Source organism: Poecile atricapillus, chromosome 13 (genome assembly GCF_030490865.1).
Source record: "Poecile atricapillus isolate bPoeAtr1 chromosome 13, bPoeAtr1.hap1, whole genome shotgun sequence".
Classification (NCBI taxonomy): Eukaryota; Metazoa; Chordata; class Aves; order Passeriformes; family Paridae; genus Poecile; species Poecile atricapillus.
This window is the reverse complement of record NC_081261.1, coordinates 3,521,774-3,535,603: the sequence shown is the minus strand read 5'-3', so window position 1 is coordinate 3,535,603 and position 13,830 is coordinate 3,521,774. Positions and strand designations below refer to the sequence as shown.

The 13,830-nt window shown below is 43.4% G+C and overlaps 1 protein-coding gene across 8 annotated transcripts in view; it reads left to right on the top strand.

Moving 5' to 3' along the window:
• NSD1 (nuclear receptor binding SET domain protein 1) overlaps nt 1-13,830 on the top strand; it is a 56,853-nt gene that overhangs the window by 4,558 nt on the left and 38,465 nt on the right. For all 8 annotated transcript variants that reach the window (XM_058848845.1, XM_058848844.1, XM_058848851.1 and 5 more), the window contains one exon: nt 12,010-12,145. In XM_058848845.1, coding sequence (XP_058704828.1) covers nt 12,010-12,145 — 136 coding nt within the window. The remainder of the gene's footprint in view (nt 1-12,009; nt 12,146-13,830) is intronic.

Sequence of the window (13,830 nt, the reverse complement as noted above, 5' to 3'; positions counted from 1 at the left end):
TGTAGAACTCTCATGTGGAAATTTTGCTCTTCTAATGTAACTTTTGAGGCCTTAATACTTCAGCTTGTTGGTTTTTAGTTATTACACACAAAGTATGTTTGAGTCATTTGGTTTGCAGAGTTGAGCGTTTGAGGAAGCAGAGAGTTCCTGGATTCAGGTACATCTGGGCCACTCCTGTGTGTACATTTTGCATTCACAAGCTGTTTTCTGCATGGGTCCCTGACGGTTTCAGACTTCAGGATGTGCAGAGGCTTGCATGAAGCTCAGTGTCACTTTTCATTATTATTTCCTTATTGTCCATTCCCACAATGCAGGAGTGTGTTCTTCAGGTAATGACAGTGAGGAAGTGAGGTACAGGGAAATCTAGAGCCAGATGTTTTATCCCTAAGAATGGCTGCTTTCAGGGGCTGGGTGTGAGGAATGAGTGAGGCATGTGTGTAAGCCTCCTGGAAGGTTTTTACTTTACCAGAATCACACTGTTGGCACTGTGTTAGAAGTACTGGAGGCCAGCAGAGTCCTCTCTAGAATTCATCCATGATGAACTTGAGTTCTGCTCTGATCTGCAGCTGTGAGAGGGTACTCTCATTATAAAGTGTTGGTGTTGCCTGTGTGAAAGTTAACTCTGGTGTTTGGTTTATTAACTGACGTGTCTGGTGCCATTTCTCTCTCTGCTAAAAATAAAATGAAGGAACCAAAGCCAAGTGATCTTCGGTACTCTTGTAAACATTTCTGAAAGAATCTCCTGCTACAGACTGTTGATCGGAGGTGTAATTAACTACTGATAACATTATATCCCTGAGATACAATAGGTATGACAGTGGTTTGTTTTAGCAGGGAGCGTAAATTTCCTTGGTAATTTACATCTTCCTGGTGAGGAGATGGATTTTGTTTGGCTCTCAGTGATTGCTGCAAGCATCATCTCCCACTCTGTGCCCCTGGAGAGAACGGGGTCTTTGTGTGTTACTGTCCCCATGCCTCTGCCCTCCACACATCCCCCCTTTGCCACTAGGATTTACACTGTTTGGAGGATGGTATTATTTCACAGGAAAGACTACGTAGCTGGATCTTGCCTTGCTGTGCAGCCTGGTGGCACCCACGAGGCCTTGTACTGAAGGGCATGCCTGTTTCAAATAGCTCTAAACTTACCTGTAAAGGACTTTCAGCTGTGGTGGGTGTCCAGAAGAATGGGAAATTCCACAGTGAGGGCCCTGTGTTATTGCTTGACCGTAAGTTTTTGAGGTCCTTAATGACTTCATGCTTTCACAGTGTGATGATGCTGCATTGCCACTTGGTCCTGATGGAGGTGTGAGTGGGTGGGTGTTGGGAGCTGTCATAGCAGGACCTGCTGTGTGTGAGGGTGTGACAGCAGCTCATTCTGAGCATTCTGAACAGTCTGTAGGATCCAGAGCTCTCCTGCACAGCAGGTTGGATCCTGGAAGCATTTTATCATAGCATTTGGCTGAGATTGCCCTTCCTCTTCTTGTTTCATTGTATTTGTTCTCTGATTGCTGATTAGGTGTGAAATATCTGTTTGTGTACATTGTGTTACAGGAAATGACTTGGTTTCTCTAGAAAATACCTGGTGTGCCATGTGAAATTTAAATGACTGATGCCTTTGTAGGTTCATGTTCTGAAGCTGAACCTGTTTGCAAATAGCAAAACCAGAGTTATTTTCCTGCAGATTGGACATAATGACAGAAACCTCTGTGTAATTTCTGCTTTCTAAATTTAAAATTTACTTCTAAAACTTGAGCAGAAGTTGTTCAGGTGATGTCCTGGTTAATATTGGTTTGTCCTGGTTTGCAGTTGTAATTCTGGAAATAGTAGCAATTAAATTGTCTTTTGCAGGTGGTTTTTTTTTTTTGGGCTGGATGCCACTTCTTAGGCTCTGCTGGCTCTACTAAATGACTATACATGATGGTGATTTCTTTTGGAAGAGTATCTCCCACAAGTTGAACCTTTTTTTCCTAACAAATCTTAGGTTGTTAGAGGTACAGCGATTCAAGTTTTACTGTTACAACTTCTCAAGCCTTGGTAAAATCAATGGTAGGGGCTTAGTTTGATGCTGTAGCAGTAACCCTTGACTTCAGAGCAGCATATTCTGCATAAAGTCACGAATTTGTTCATTGCCTCGTGCAATATAGCAGCTTCTTGTTGCACCTTATTACACCCTTGTTCCCAGAAGTGGGATTAAACTGTGTGATGTGCAACAATTATTGTTTTCTTTTTTTTTCTTAAATTTCCTCAAGTTAACTGAACAAATCTGCAGCTCACTCAAGAGGTGAACTCTGAATAATGGTCAACAAGCTACTTGAGCCCCAAGAACAAAGCAGTTTTATCTAAGATATAATTGAGATGGTATTTCTTAAAAATATATTTGTAACTCAGAAGCTGGTGTTATGGATGATGATCAATTTTCAGTGCAGTTGCTTGGAGTATACTTCTGCTTTCCTTACCTGTGACTGACAGCTGATATATAGTGATTTTGATTGCTTTTCAGTTATTTGTTCTGGCATTTAGAAAGGCAAAGGGAATAGAAACATTGGAAAGAAGAAATCTTAACAGGCGGGGGGTTGTCCTAGGAGTTAAAAAACTCAACAGTTTAGGTGAATGCCATTTTTAATACCAAATATACCTCAGTGCCCAGGAGAGGGGAAGGTGCTGCCATGTGTTGGAGCAGGTGCCAGCTGAAGTGCTCTGGTCTTGTTAAATTAGAAATCTTGTTACAGTGTGGCTGCTCACAGTAGCTCTGCAGCAGTGATTAAATGTGCGACAGAGATAAAGATGGCCTGGGTGTGCATCCATCTCTTTTGTGTCTAAAAGCATTGATGAAGCCAGGAGGAATTTCAGCAGTGTGTCTTGCCTCTACTGAAAGATGGTAAAGCACTTGTTAAAATTGACATGCTGAGTCTTTGTGGTTATCATTAAGATTTATGTCACACAGTTCTTTGGAAAAATGGCAAAGAGAAGTTGGGAGAAAAGTCACCTTGTGTATCACTTCTTTCCCTCTCAAGGACAGGCTGGTCCTGGCTGGGTGCCTTCACTGCTGTCTCTCGCACAGCTGGAGCAGAAGGGTTGTGCTAAGTTGTCCCAACTCATTGCCTGGACTGGTTGTAGCCTTGGCAGTGGTGGAGCCGCACAGTCCACAGGTGAATGAATGGATGGATTTCCCAGCAGCATTCCCTGCTGTCTCTGTGGGGCTGGGGTGCTGCTGGGGTTCTGGGTGAAGAGCAAGGCTGCAGGTGAAAGGGGCACCGCGTGAGTGGCATCAGGGAAGGGAATGTTTTGGGAGCACTGTTGGTGGCTGAATCACAGGGAAAGGGCAGCACATCTCTAGTCCTGGAGGCTTCCCCATGTGTTTTCCCATCTCCTCCTCATAGGGTAGGCCACTGGGGTAGGAAGAGCTGGCAAGAAATCTTGGAGAGCGTACTTGATAGGGAATTTGTTCTGCTGGTTATGTGCAGTAACTGAGACAGCGGTGGATGCTGCTGGAGATAGCACATCCCACTGCTGGGCTCTTCAGGAGAAAAACAGTTTTATAGTAAAATAATTATACAATAAAATAGCAGAGTAATTTGTTTTAACTTTCAGACACTCATCAGAAATAATGCACTGGGGACTCCTTTTATATTTTCAGGCATTGGTTTTTGCATGTGAGACACCAGAAGTGTTGAATTGGGTGGAGCAGTTCAAGTGTTGCATCCAAGCCAGAGGATGGAATGCTTTTTGGTGTGGTATTCTTTAGGAAAAAGTGAACAGTGAATTTCCTGCACAGTAGTACCTCAGCACACTGGAAACTGCCAGTTTCTTTTTCAGCTCCTGTAGTGCCTGCGGTGCTGAGTTTGCAGCGAGGCTCTCGCCCTCAGCCCTGCTTGAAGCTTCCATTTGTTTTGGAGGAGTGTGTTCGTGACTTTCCCTCCCACTGGTGGTGGAAACATAGAAACCTGCTGTTGCCTAACACAACAAGGGTGAGGAGCAGAGTGGTTATCACCCTTCTAATAGTTCCTCCCCTTACCCTGATGTTACTTTGTTGTTTGGTTTTCCCTAGCACCTGTTCAGACTTCCTACTGTTCTGGCTGATGTGGTGACTGCTTTTAGATTTCTAAATAACAGCTGTAAAACAAGTCAGGTTCCTCTTGATTCTAGTTGGCTGTCCTCTCCTGGTATGGTCACAATGTTTAGGAAGCTGGATTCATCACAGAGAGGTTTGGAAGCCTCTTGGAAGCAGAAGTTTGTAGTACCTGGTGCCTGAAGCATGAACCTTCCTCAGGTCATGTCTTTGAGTGTGGATATCAAGAAATAAATAAGCGCAGGATAAATGTGTTGCCCTGCTAGTGTTCAAAAATTCTGATTTCAATTTTAGTAGGAATTCAGAAAAAGCAGTCAAAGTTTTAAGTGCAAATTACAATTTTATATGAATAGAAATTTTGTTTCTTTTGGGAAAATGGTGTCATTGAGTAGGGGGATTTGCATGCTGAATACCACCTCATTTTCAGGAGGCTATGGTTTTGTACAAGAGGCGTTTTTTTATTTGGACTAGCAAAGTGGGATTATCCCTTCCTTTTCCTGTGGATAAATAAAAACTTCTGCAGAAAATAAGGTTTGTAAGCCCCCCTTAAATACTTTCACTTTTTTTGCTTTAAAAAAAACCCGAACAACATCAACAGCCGAACCAAAACGAGCAACAAGCCAGTTAATTTACTTCAACCCAAACTCACACTTTTTAGCTGTTGAGGTTCTAGTATTCACTCTTTGCACTGTACATGTTGTTTTCTAGGTCTGCTACATTCTGGTTACAGCTTAAGCTGCAATGAATGGAGCATACATATATAAATTAAAATAGCCAAGTTTCATTTTTCATTGTTTGAATCTGTTTTTCATTTCATGGATTTAGAAACTTCATGTCTGAAAAATAAGCACTGTGTTTATCAATGTCTTTCTGGTGAGCAGTTTGATAATACATAGAGGAGTACAAAAGTAAGGCTGAAAAGGGGACAAATCTGATGACCTGGTTTCAGTTTGTGGTTTTTTTGCTTGTTCTCTGACATAAGAAGATATTTGTGGGGAATTGTTCTTTGTGAGAGTTTGCAAAGTTTTGGTAATGCCAGCAGTTCCTCGCTCTCTGAAACAATTAGTTCTGATTAAAAGAGCCAGATTTAAAGAGAATGTTGTTTTATCATTTAAAATGTGTACAGATAAGCAAGTATGAGAGTCTGTCCTCTGCTTTAGGCTCCTGGAAGTGGTCTGAAATGTTCTGTGTGAAATGTTCTGTGTGTTAGTGGATTTCTCTCCACTGATGATCTGAGTGAGAGCATACTCCTTCTCTTCCACTTCTTCCTCCTGCCTTCCTCAAACCTTGCTGTCAGGTACATTTTTGGGAGGTAGGGTGCTGAAGTGCCCAAGCTTTCTCTTGCATTGCTCTTCCATCCAGTTCATAATGAGAACTGTCTCCACTGAGTGAAACAGGGATGCTGTTACCCAGTTATCTTGAAGACTGAAATTTGGTGTTCTGTTGTCAGTACATTCTTTATTTAAAATCTCTATGTGGATAACTCCTGAACTTGATAGAAATGCTTCAGGATGTCGGAATTACCCAAAGTAGTCTAATCTGCTCTCTTGATTTTAACCTTTCAGGTTAGTTTATATGTATATATGGACCCTGAAAAACTTCAGTACCCAAGAAAATGGTAGTAAAAACTGGCCAAAGACAACAAATACCCACAAGCATGTTGATAACAGAAATTTGGTCCGTATCATAATCTCTGCTGTATTTTTTGCTAGCGAATATTTAATTAGTGAGTATTTAACACTTCTGGATGATAATGGTCCCAGATAAGAGGTAGTGTACTTTTTCAGACATGAATGTAGGTCAGACATCTGTTTGCTTTTTGCTGCAGTGCTAAAGCTGAAGGAAGACTGGAGCAGTTGGGACGAAGGGCATGTCCCCAGCAGCACAGGCTGCCCATGGCCTTCCAGCAGGCTTCTCCAGCTGTTCTGTTTGACTTGAAGCTTGCCATAAAGTGCCAGTGTTATTATTACTCTGGTTTGTTCAGATATGTCATTGTGTGCCATTATTTGGGTGGGGGTTTTTGTGTATATGGACTCCAGCTGGGCCTACCACTTCCCCTGTGCAGAGATTGATTCCTGTAAGTTTTGTCACAGCGAGTGCAGGGTCAGCATTGCAGCCTCACTCTGTAAAGGCTTACAGCTCCTGTGCTTGGTAATGGTACTTTGTATGGAGGAAACTGGTGATCTCTGCTTAGTTTCAAATATTTCTTAAGCTATGAAGTACTTACAATTTAATTTTCTATCCAATTTCTAGGGGTTTTTGTTTTGTTTTTTTTCAACTGATTTGGTTTTGATTTCAGAAAAGCTTCTTTAAAACATGAATCTTTGCTAATGAGAGTTATTATTTCTGGCTTCCATCACAAGTAGTTACTAATTTTGCTTTGTTGTTGTTCTTAGTGTCTTCTCCTTTTTACCTTTCCATGCAGCATTCCCAAGCAAAGTTTATTTCCCAACTCCTCTCTTTCCTTCTCTCTGTGTCTGTTCATTTCTCTGTGCACAAGTGTTGGGGCTGAGCAAAGTAATGAACCATGGATCACTCAGACTTCTTTCCATTCTCCCTTCATAAAGAGCAGTACAGAGATAGGAGCTGACCTTTTAACTGTCTGTCAGCAGCAGTCACTGTATGGGAATTGCATCCATTGCTGCTTCATTTCTATGTCCAGAGTTAAAGGATCTGGATCCCCTGGGACAGGAGCTGCATGGACAAAGGGATAATCCTGACTGCTGAGGTTAAAACTGCTCTGCTTTGTCTTAAACTCTGCTAACATAGTGAGGTTGTGCTGTAGCTGGAGGGAAGTTCCATCTCCTGAAGACTCTTGGAGTAGCTTTATCAATGCCATTCCAGGTTTGTTCTGGGAGTATTTTAATAGGGAGAACTTGCCCCAGTTGCTGGCTCTCCTTTGTGAGGGCAGAGGGTGAATAACCTGTTCCACTGAAATGGCAGGAGCTGGGAGTGGCCTGTCCTAAGCACGGGGCACTTGTGACATCAGCTGTGGGGTTGGCTGTGTTAGTGGATAACTTCATTGAATCACAGAATGGTTTGGGGTCCAAGGTGCCTGAAAGACAATGTCTATGGGCATGGACACCTTCTGTTAGATGAGATTACTCAGACCTCCATGCAACCTGACCTTGAACACTTCTGGGGATCCAGGGGCAGCCACAGCATCTCTGGGCAACCTGTGCCAGGGCCTCACTTCACAGGGAAGAATTTCTTCCTCACATTTAATCTACACCTACTCACAGACTGGCCCTTGCCCCTTGTCCTGTCACTCTGTGTCCTTGTAAGAAGTCCCTCTCCAGCAGACTGGCCCAGGCTATCCAGGTGCCTTCAAATGTCATCTTTCCCTCAAGTTTGTTTTGGTAGGGTATTTCTCTGGTAAAAAAGCTGTTGATCTTCAGCCAGCTCAGCCATATTTGGCGTTGGTGGCTTGTAGGAATTAGATGGACTTCTTGTCATCTCATTCTGTTAGGAAAAAATTAATGATCACCAAACTTAAAGGAATAAAAGGTAGTGGTGGGGACAGACTGTGGATTGATCCTCAGCAAGCTTACAGTTCTAACTTATAAAAACTAGGTATTGGGAAGAACTTTATCCTGGGCATAGATGGAATGAAGGGAGAAGCACAAGAGTTGCTGGCCTGGGAATGAGAAGGTTTGAAGAGAGCACTGGAGGTTTATGGGGCAGACTTGTTGCTGTTTCTGCCCCTGGCAGTGATGTTTGGGCCGGCTCATGGGTGGGGTGTGACTTACCTGGCAGCTACCAGTGTGGTGAGATCTGCTCAGGAGATATCCCTATCCCATGCTGCTGCTGCAGGGCCCTGGGCAGGTATCCGCTGTACACTCAGAGGAAAAGATTAGTGCCATTGTTTACACTGTATTGGTTAATTACCCTTTGGATACGGCTGCCTCCTTTTATTTTCATCCTTGGCTTTGATTCTGTCCAGTTCGTGTCTGAAACAGGCTTGGCAGAATCTTCCTCCTTTATTTTTGGGCTTCTTCCTTGCTTTTCTTCATCGTCCTTACATTCTCTTTTGCTGCCCCAGCCTTCCTGCAAAACATGTTCTGTCCCTGGCTTCATTGAGTAACATTGTTTGTTTATAATTAAGCCAGGAATAAACTGTAATAGGCCTTTCTTGGCCAAGTATTTCCACGATGGCTTTCCAAAGCAGGTCTGATTTGGAAATGTGCAGGGCTACAACGGCTGCAGATCAGTGCAAAGAGACACAGATGTCTCTTTGGGTATATGAAATTGAAAATTTGAAATTGCCTGTAACGTATCTCTCCCCTTTGTGTGCAGTTCAGTCTTGCTGTGGCTCTGCCAAGGTGGTCACATCCCTGGTCACGCTCTTGGGGCACGTGGGGTGTCTGCAGCTGCATCTCCAGCTGCACTGGACGGGTTGGTGCTGCTCTGATTTTTATTCAGAGATGTGCAGTGCTGCAGGAAAGGTGCACCCAGTGGCTGTCAGCATTGTCTGTGTTTGTGGGCTTCTGCTTTGTGCCACTTCTACCAGCAAGATGAATGGATTGAACAACAGCTTCCAGTGACAGAGCCAAGAGTGGGTACTGGATAAGGGTTATTTTTTACCACTTCTAAATGATGTGGTTATTTTCAAGGGAGAAAGATTGGTGACAGACAGTTGAGGACTGACAGCATGTTTACCAAAATAAAAACACTTGGAAATTTAAGCTTTCTTTGCCTGATATGTTTCATTATTTGCTGTATGGTGAGAATTTTGGGGGGGTAAAGGTACTTGGCTTTCTAATAGAAAGCCTCTTCATGAAGCTGAGCACCAACATTTGGTATTTCACTTAGTGAATTGCAGACTGGTGTGCTTGGTTGGTGTAGTACAAACAAATTCAAGAGGTGACTTTGCAGGTGTTTTTTGTGTCATCCTGCTGCTGAATCTTGGCTTGTGACCCCTTCCACAGTGATCATTTGGGATCTTTGGTGGGGAAGGTTTGATTAAAAACATCTGCAAGGTATGGTCTTGTTTTGTCCAAAAATAGCACAGGGTGATCTGAAATGCTGCATATCATCTTGAGTTTAGGCTGTAGCTGGTCCCATCTGAAAAGCAGATTAATGCCAAACATTTGATAACAGAGTAGACAGTACTGACTCCCTTGAGGGGAGCATCAGACAATACAAAATTGTTGTTCCTCATCAACAGAGAAGGTCCTGTCCTTTCCTTCCGCACTAACCAAGGCTCTTACTTGGTTTAATTTCTTCAGTGTATCTGCAGTGGAATTACAACACGGCTCTTACCAATCTACAGTGGCTCACAAATTTTCTTGTTATTTAAACACTTGAATATTTCCTTGTTGTGAAGGAGAGCAGTGCTGTGATCAGATGTAGGGGCCTACATCTGAAGTTTATTTTTTAAAAAAACTTGGGCTTTCCCTAGCTAACAGTAAAGTCACTGTTACTGTAGGGCTAAATTTTTGGCCATCAGGATTTATCAGTACTTTGATCTTGACATAGTAAATGCTAATTTTAATAGGGGTGAAACTTGTATTCTGACATAAGAAATATATGCTTTGGGGTTATAATTTTTCTATCATGCTTCAGAGTTTTAAGGAAGAGACTTTACTGTACCTGGAAAGGACAATAACTGCTACTTTTGCTCCTTTGCTGTTGGCTTTTCAGTGTTATACATTTTGAAAGTACCTAGCAGATTTTTTTTTTCCATGCAAAGAAAAAATGTTAAGGCATCTGTGGCAGGTTGCTGGGATTTAGTGAGAGTAGAAGAAAATTATGCAAGACAGTGACCTGCTGCAGTGCATCCTGTCACAAGGCTCTCCCTCAGGACATGATGCTTCCTGCCTCTGTGACCCACTGGTGGGGATTTTATGGTGGGTGATGGTGAGTCCAACACCTGACTGCTAATGTTGGGGAAATGAGAGAGGAAACTGGGCAGGAATGAGAATAGCTGCTGACTTCTTGGAAAGAGGTTTAGGCATTGTCTGAATAGTTTCCTGAAAGCCACCTTTTCACTCAGCTGGGGTGTTGGAGGTTGACAAAGAGTTGATTTAAATGCAGACTTGCCTAAGGGCAGGGGTTGTGGGTGTCCTTCAGGTGGATCAATGTGAATGGCTCTGGCAAATCTCCAGTGAGGTTTTACTGCTCTGTCCAGGTGCTCAGGTTACAGTTGTCACTAAGATTCACATCTATTGTATGTGTATGCACAGCATCCAAGATAATCAGCTGGGATATACATGTGCCCCTCAAAGCCCAGGCTGGAAGTCTGTGTAAAAAAATTTGAGGCCAAAGTCACATTTACAAGAACTCAAGTGGGGAAACAGACTGAAAAAAGAAGGGGTTTGCATCTGAAAGTGCATCTGCATTTTAAAAGCAACAGCCAAGGCAGCACCTCTGGTGTCTGTTCACAGATACAGCTGGAGACACAGAGGCTGCAGCAAGGCAGCGGCTGAGAGAAGGGCTGCAGCCCCCTGCCCGGTGCTGTTTACATTCCCTGTTCCTGAACTACTGCTCAGCAATAAGTTATTGTGTGGCTTTTGATGAGTGAGTGAGGGAATTTCAATAATGTAGTCTGTAACATCATTACGTGCTTTTTTTTGATGTGACAGAGTTTATTCTTTTGTGTTTTCTTCAACCACATGAATAAGACCCATAAAACTCAATGAGAAACGGAATATATCTTTTATTAGAGAGGTCTGTTGTGTTTTAGTTGCTGGGATGTTGAACTGGGTATGGCAGGAGACGTGCCTCAGGCAGGGTGGTTTGCAGGATGGAGAAGTGAAGCAGAAAGGTGTGTGTTTGTGCTGTAACATCTTTAATGAGGAGCATATTGCTAGTGCTTATTGGCAGGAAAAATACCTAGAGAGCTTCTTGGAGCTCCTAAAATGCTGAACCCACCTGGGACATGTTGGTGGGTGCTGCTAAACAGCCAGGATACCTCACAGCTGGGTATGGGGAGTCTTGTATCCTGTGAAAACCTATTGTATCTCCTCTTGGCTCAATAATTCCCAACACCAAAGCTCCTGGATCCTCTCCTTGGCAGAGATCCTGCTGGTAAAGCACATCCAGCCAGAGACGCTTCGTGCTTCGCGAACAGCGCGGGATCTGCTCTCAGCTCTCGGGCAGTGACACAGGAGTGGCATTAAACAGCTTTAGGGTTTGTGTATTGAAAGATTTCAGTATTCTTGTGGCTGCTGCACAGCCCTGAGAAGCTGAGTGCATTTGGGTGACTGTGGCTGTGGAGCTGATACTTGTGAGCAGGTTTTGGAGACAGGCAAGGTCAGTGTGTCTGTCTGTGTCCTAGAGGGGGGTGGCTGCTGTTATGCTCCCTTTCTGCTCCATAATTTTGGGGCAAAGCAGCACCAGATCTGCTCATACAAGCTAAACATCAGTAGAGAAGATTTTTTTGTGATTGTACCTGTCTTTGGTTTCAAATATTTTCTGGTGAACCTTTATCCTGAGCACATCTGAGAAGCAAGAAAGTTACTAACTTGTAGATATCAACCTTTTATTTCACTTTTTGTTATTTTATTTTTTTGATAAACATTTAATTTGCTGTTCTTATCACATTTCAGTCAGGAAAATTACCACTACTTTTTTCCATGTGTTGCAACCTTTTAAATAAACAAACTGGTGTTGGTGGAATAATGGGGTCTAGTAGTAACTCCAAATATTTACCTGTTCAAATGTGTGAAGTTTGAGTGCAGTCATTTACCAGAGGTCATGTTACTTACTAAAAAAAAAACCAAAAACCTCAAATCCTCTTATTGTTGTGTTTTTTCAGAAGAATGAGGAGAACCATTGTGTTCTTTGAAGGTGTAGGAGCCACTAAGTAAAATCAGCACTTGCTTTTTAATGTAAATGTCTCTGCTGTCCCGTGTAATCTGCACACAGGGGGGGAGGCAAATCTCTTCAAAAGCATCTGGAGCTTTAGTGATTTCTTGTGTTCTGGTTTTTCCCCAAAGATCCAAGCCGAGAAGAAACCCACTCCAGTGAAGTATGAAGTTGGGGATCTTGTTTGGGCCAAGTTCAACAGACGCCCATGGTGGCCATGCACAATTTGTCATGACCCAGTGCTGGACTGTCACTCAAAAATGAAAGGTACTGTATCTACTCAGACCACAAAGTGGAGGCATTATGTACAGCAGGATGCTGCTGTTTTTAATTAATTTTAAAAGCATTTCTGGTCTTTGAAAGGTGTGAAGAAATAGACTGCTGTGGAAAACAAGACCTGGATCCATAAAGTAGAGCTAAAGGAGGGAGGTAGCAGGAAGAAGGGGCTGGGGGTGGTGAAGTGGCACAGATAGCTGTTGGACATTTAGGCTTTTCTTCCCGGACTGTAGGAAGGACAAATAGCTGGGCTATGCTCAGGGCAGTGCAGAAGAACAAGCAGCCTCTCAAGAAAGGTATGCAGAGAAAAAGGAGATGGATCAGAGAGGTGCAACAGGTGAGGAAGCAGAGATGGGAAGATTGGAGTGTATGAGGAGACAGAGTTGTTCTTGGAGAATGGGAGACTGGAGAGGCTGAGGAGTGGAGTGTGGGGTAATGCAGAGTAGCTGCTAAATGCTTGAAGGTGTGATGGGAGCATGTGCATGGAAGTGAAATTTTTGGGTCTTGTTTGGCACAAGAAAGAAAGGGACTGTTGATAGGGAAATTCTGGAAAAACCAAAGGATGGAGCCAGATATGTGAATGTTTAGGGTGTATAGTGTGAGTGAGCTGAGTGTGAAGAGGAGAGATGGACAAACATGACAGAGCTGTGTATGCTTGGCCACAAGAGAGAGCCAGGAAGGGAGAAAGAGTATCTTTAAAAGATCAAGACAGGTATATGAGTGATGGAGAGAACAGAAGGGAAATGAGGAATTGTTTGCTTTTAGTATCATACCAGATGCCACAGGGAAACTGCCACAAACAGAAAGGCTTTTTTTGTTCCTGGTTTCCCCTTCTGATTCCTTTTGTTCTGTGGGCAACTGGAAACCCCTTGAACTGGTGTCCTCTGCTGCTGACAGCTCTAGACTGGTGAGATTGCCACTCACTACTGTGTTTGTCCCCGGGTTTTGTGGCCCTTGCCAGCCTAAGCACAACAAGTTCTGGGCATGAGTGGAGTTCTTTTTGAGTGGCCATCAGCTCAGAGCCACTGCTCTTTCTCTAGAGACATGAAGTAGCTTTTCCTACGTGGTGCTCACATCATCCCCAAGCCTGGTTGCTGAAGTCTTCTATCTTCACCTCCCCCTTCATCCTTTGGGAGGCATTTATCCTGATTCTGGAGAATACTGAATGTGCTGTTTTAAATAGTCTTTTTCCAGTTCTCAGAATCCTGTTGGAGATGTTTCCAGAAGATATGCTTCTATATATTCTCCCCCCACATCCCTCCTCATGAAGTTTTGGGCAGGATTTAATGTGTACAGCTGTCCAGTATTCCACTTTCAGCCTGTGCATGAGGATTTCTAACAAAGGAATTCTGCAGGGAAGAAAAGCTCTGTTAGCAAGTTCCTGCAAGGCCTGATCTCCAGCCGCATGATGGACTCTCCCATCATTGTTTTATCTGTATTCAAACCAATGGGGCTCAGAGGAAAATGGTATTTTCCAGCTGTGGCTGTATGTCGTGTGCTTGTCCTCCCTTCCCAGTGCCAAGGTGGCAAAGCAGGTGGATCTGAACTCTGGCACTTTTGGGCAGGAAGAGCTGGGCTCTGTGTGCACTGTAGGAAGCACGGTCCTACTGCCTTGGCTCTCCTGTTGCCAAGGGAACAAGCCCTTCAAAACAAGGCAGGTTGCTTCAACCTCGACA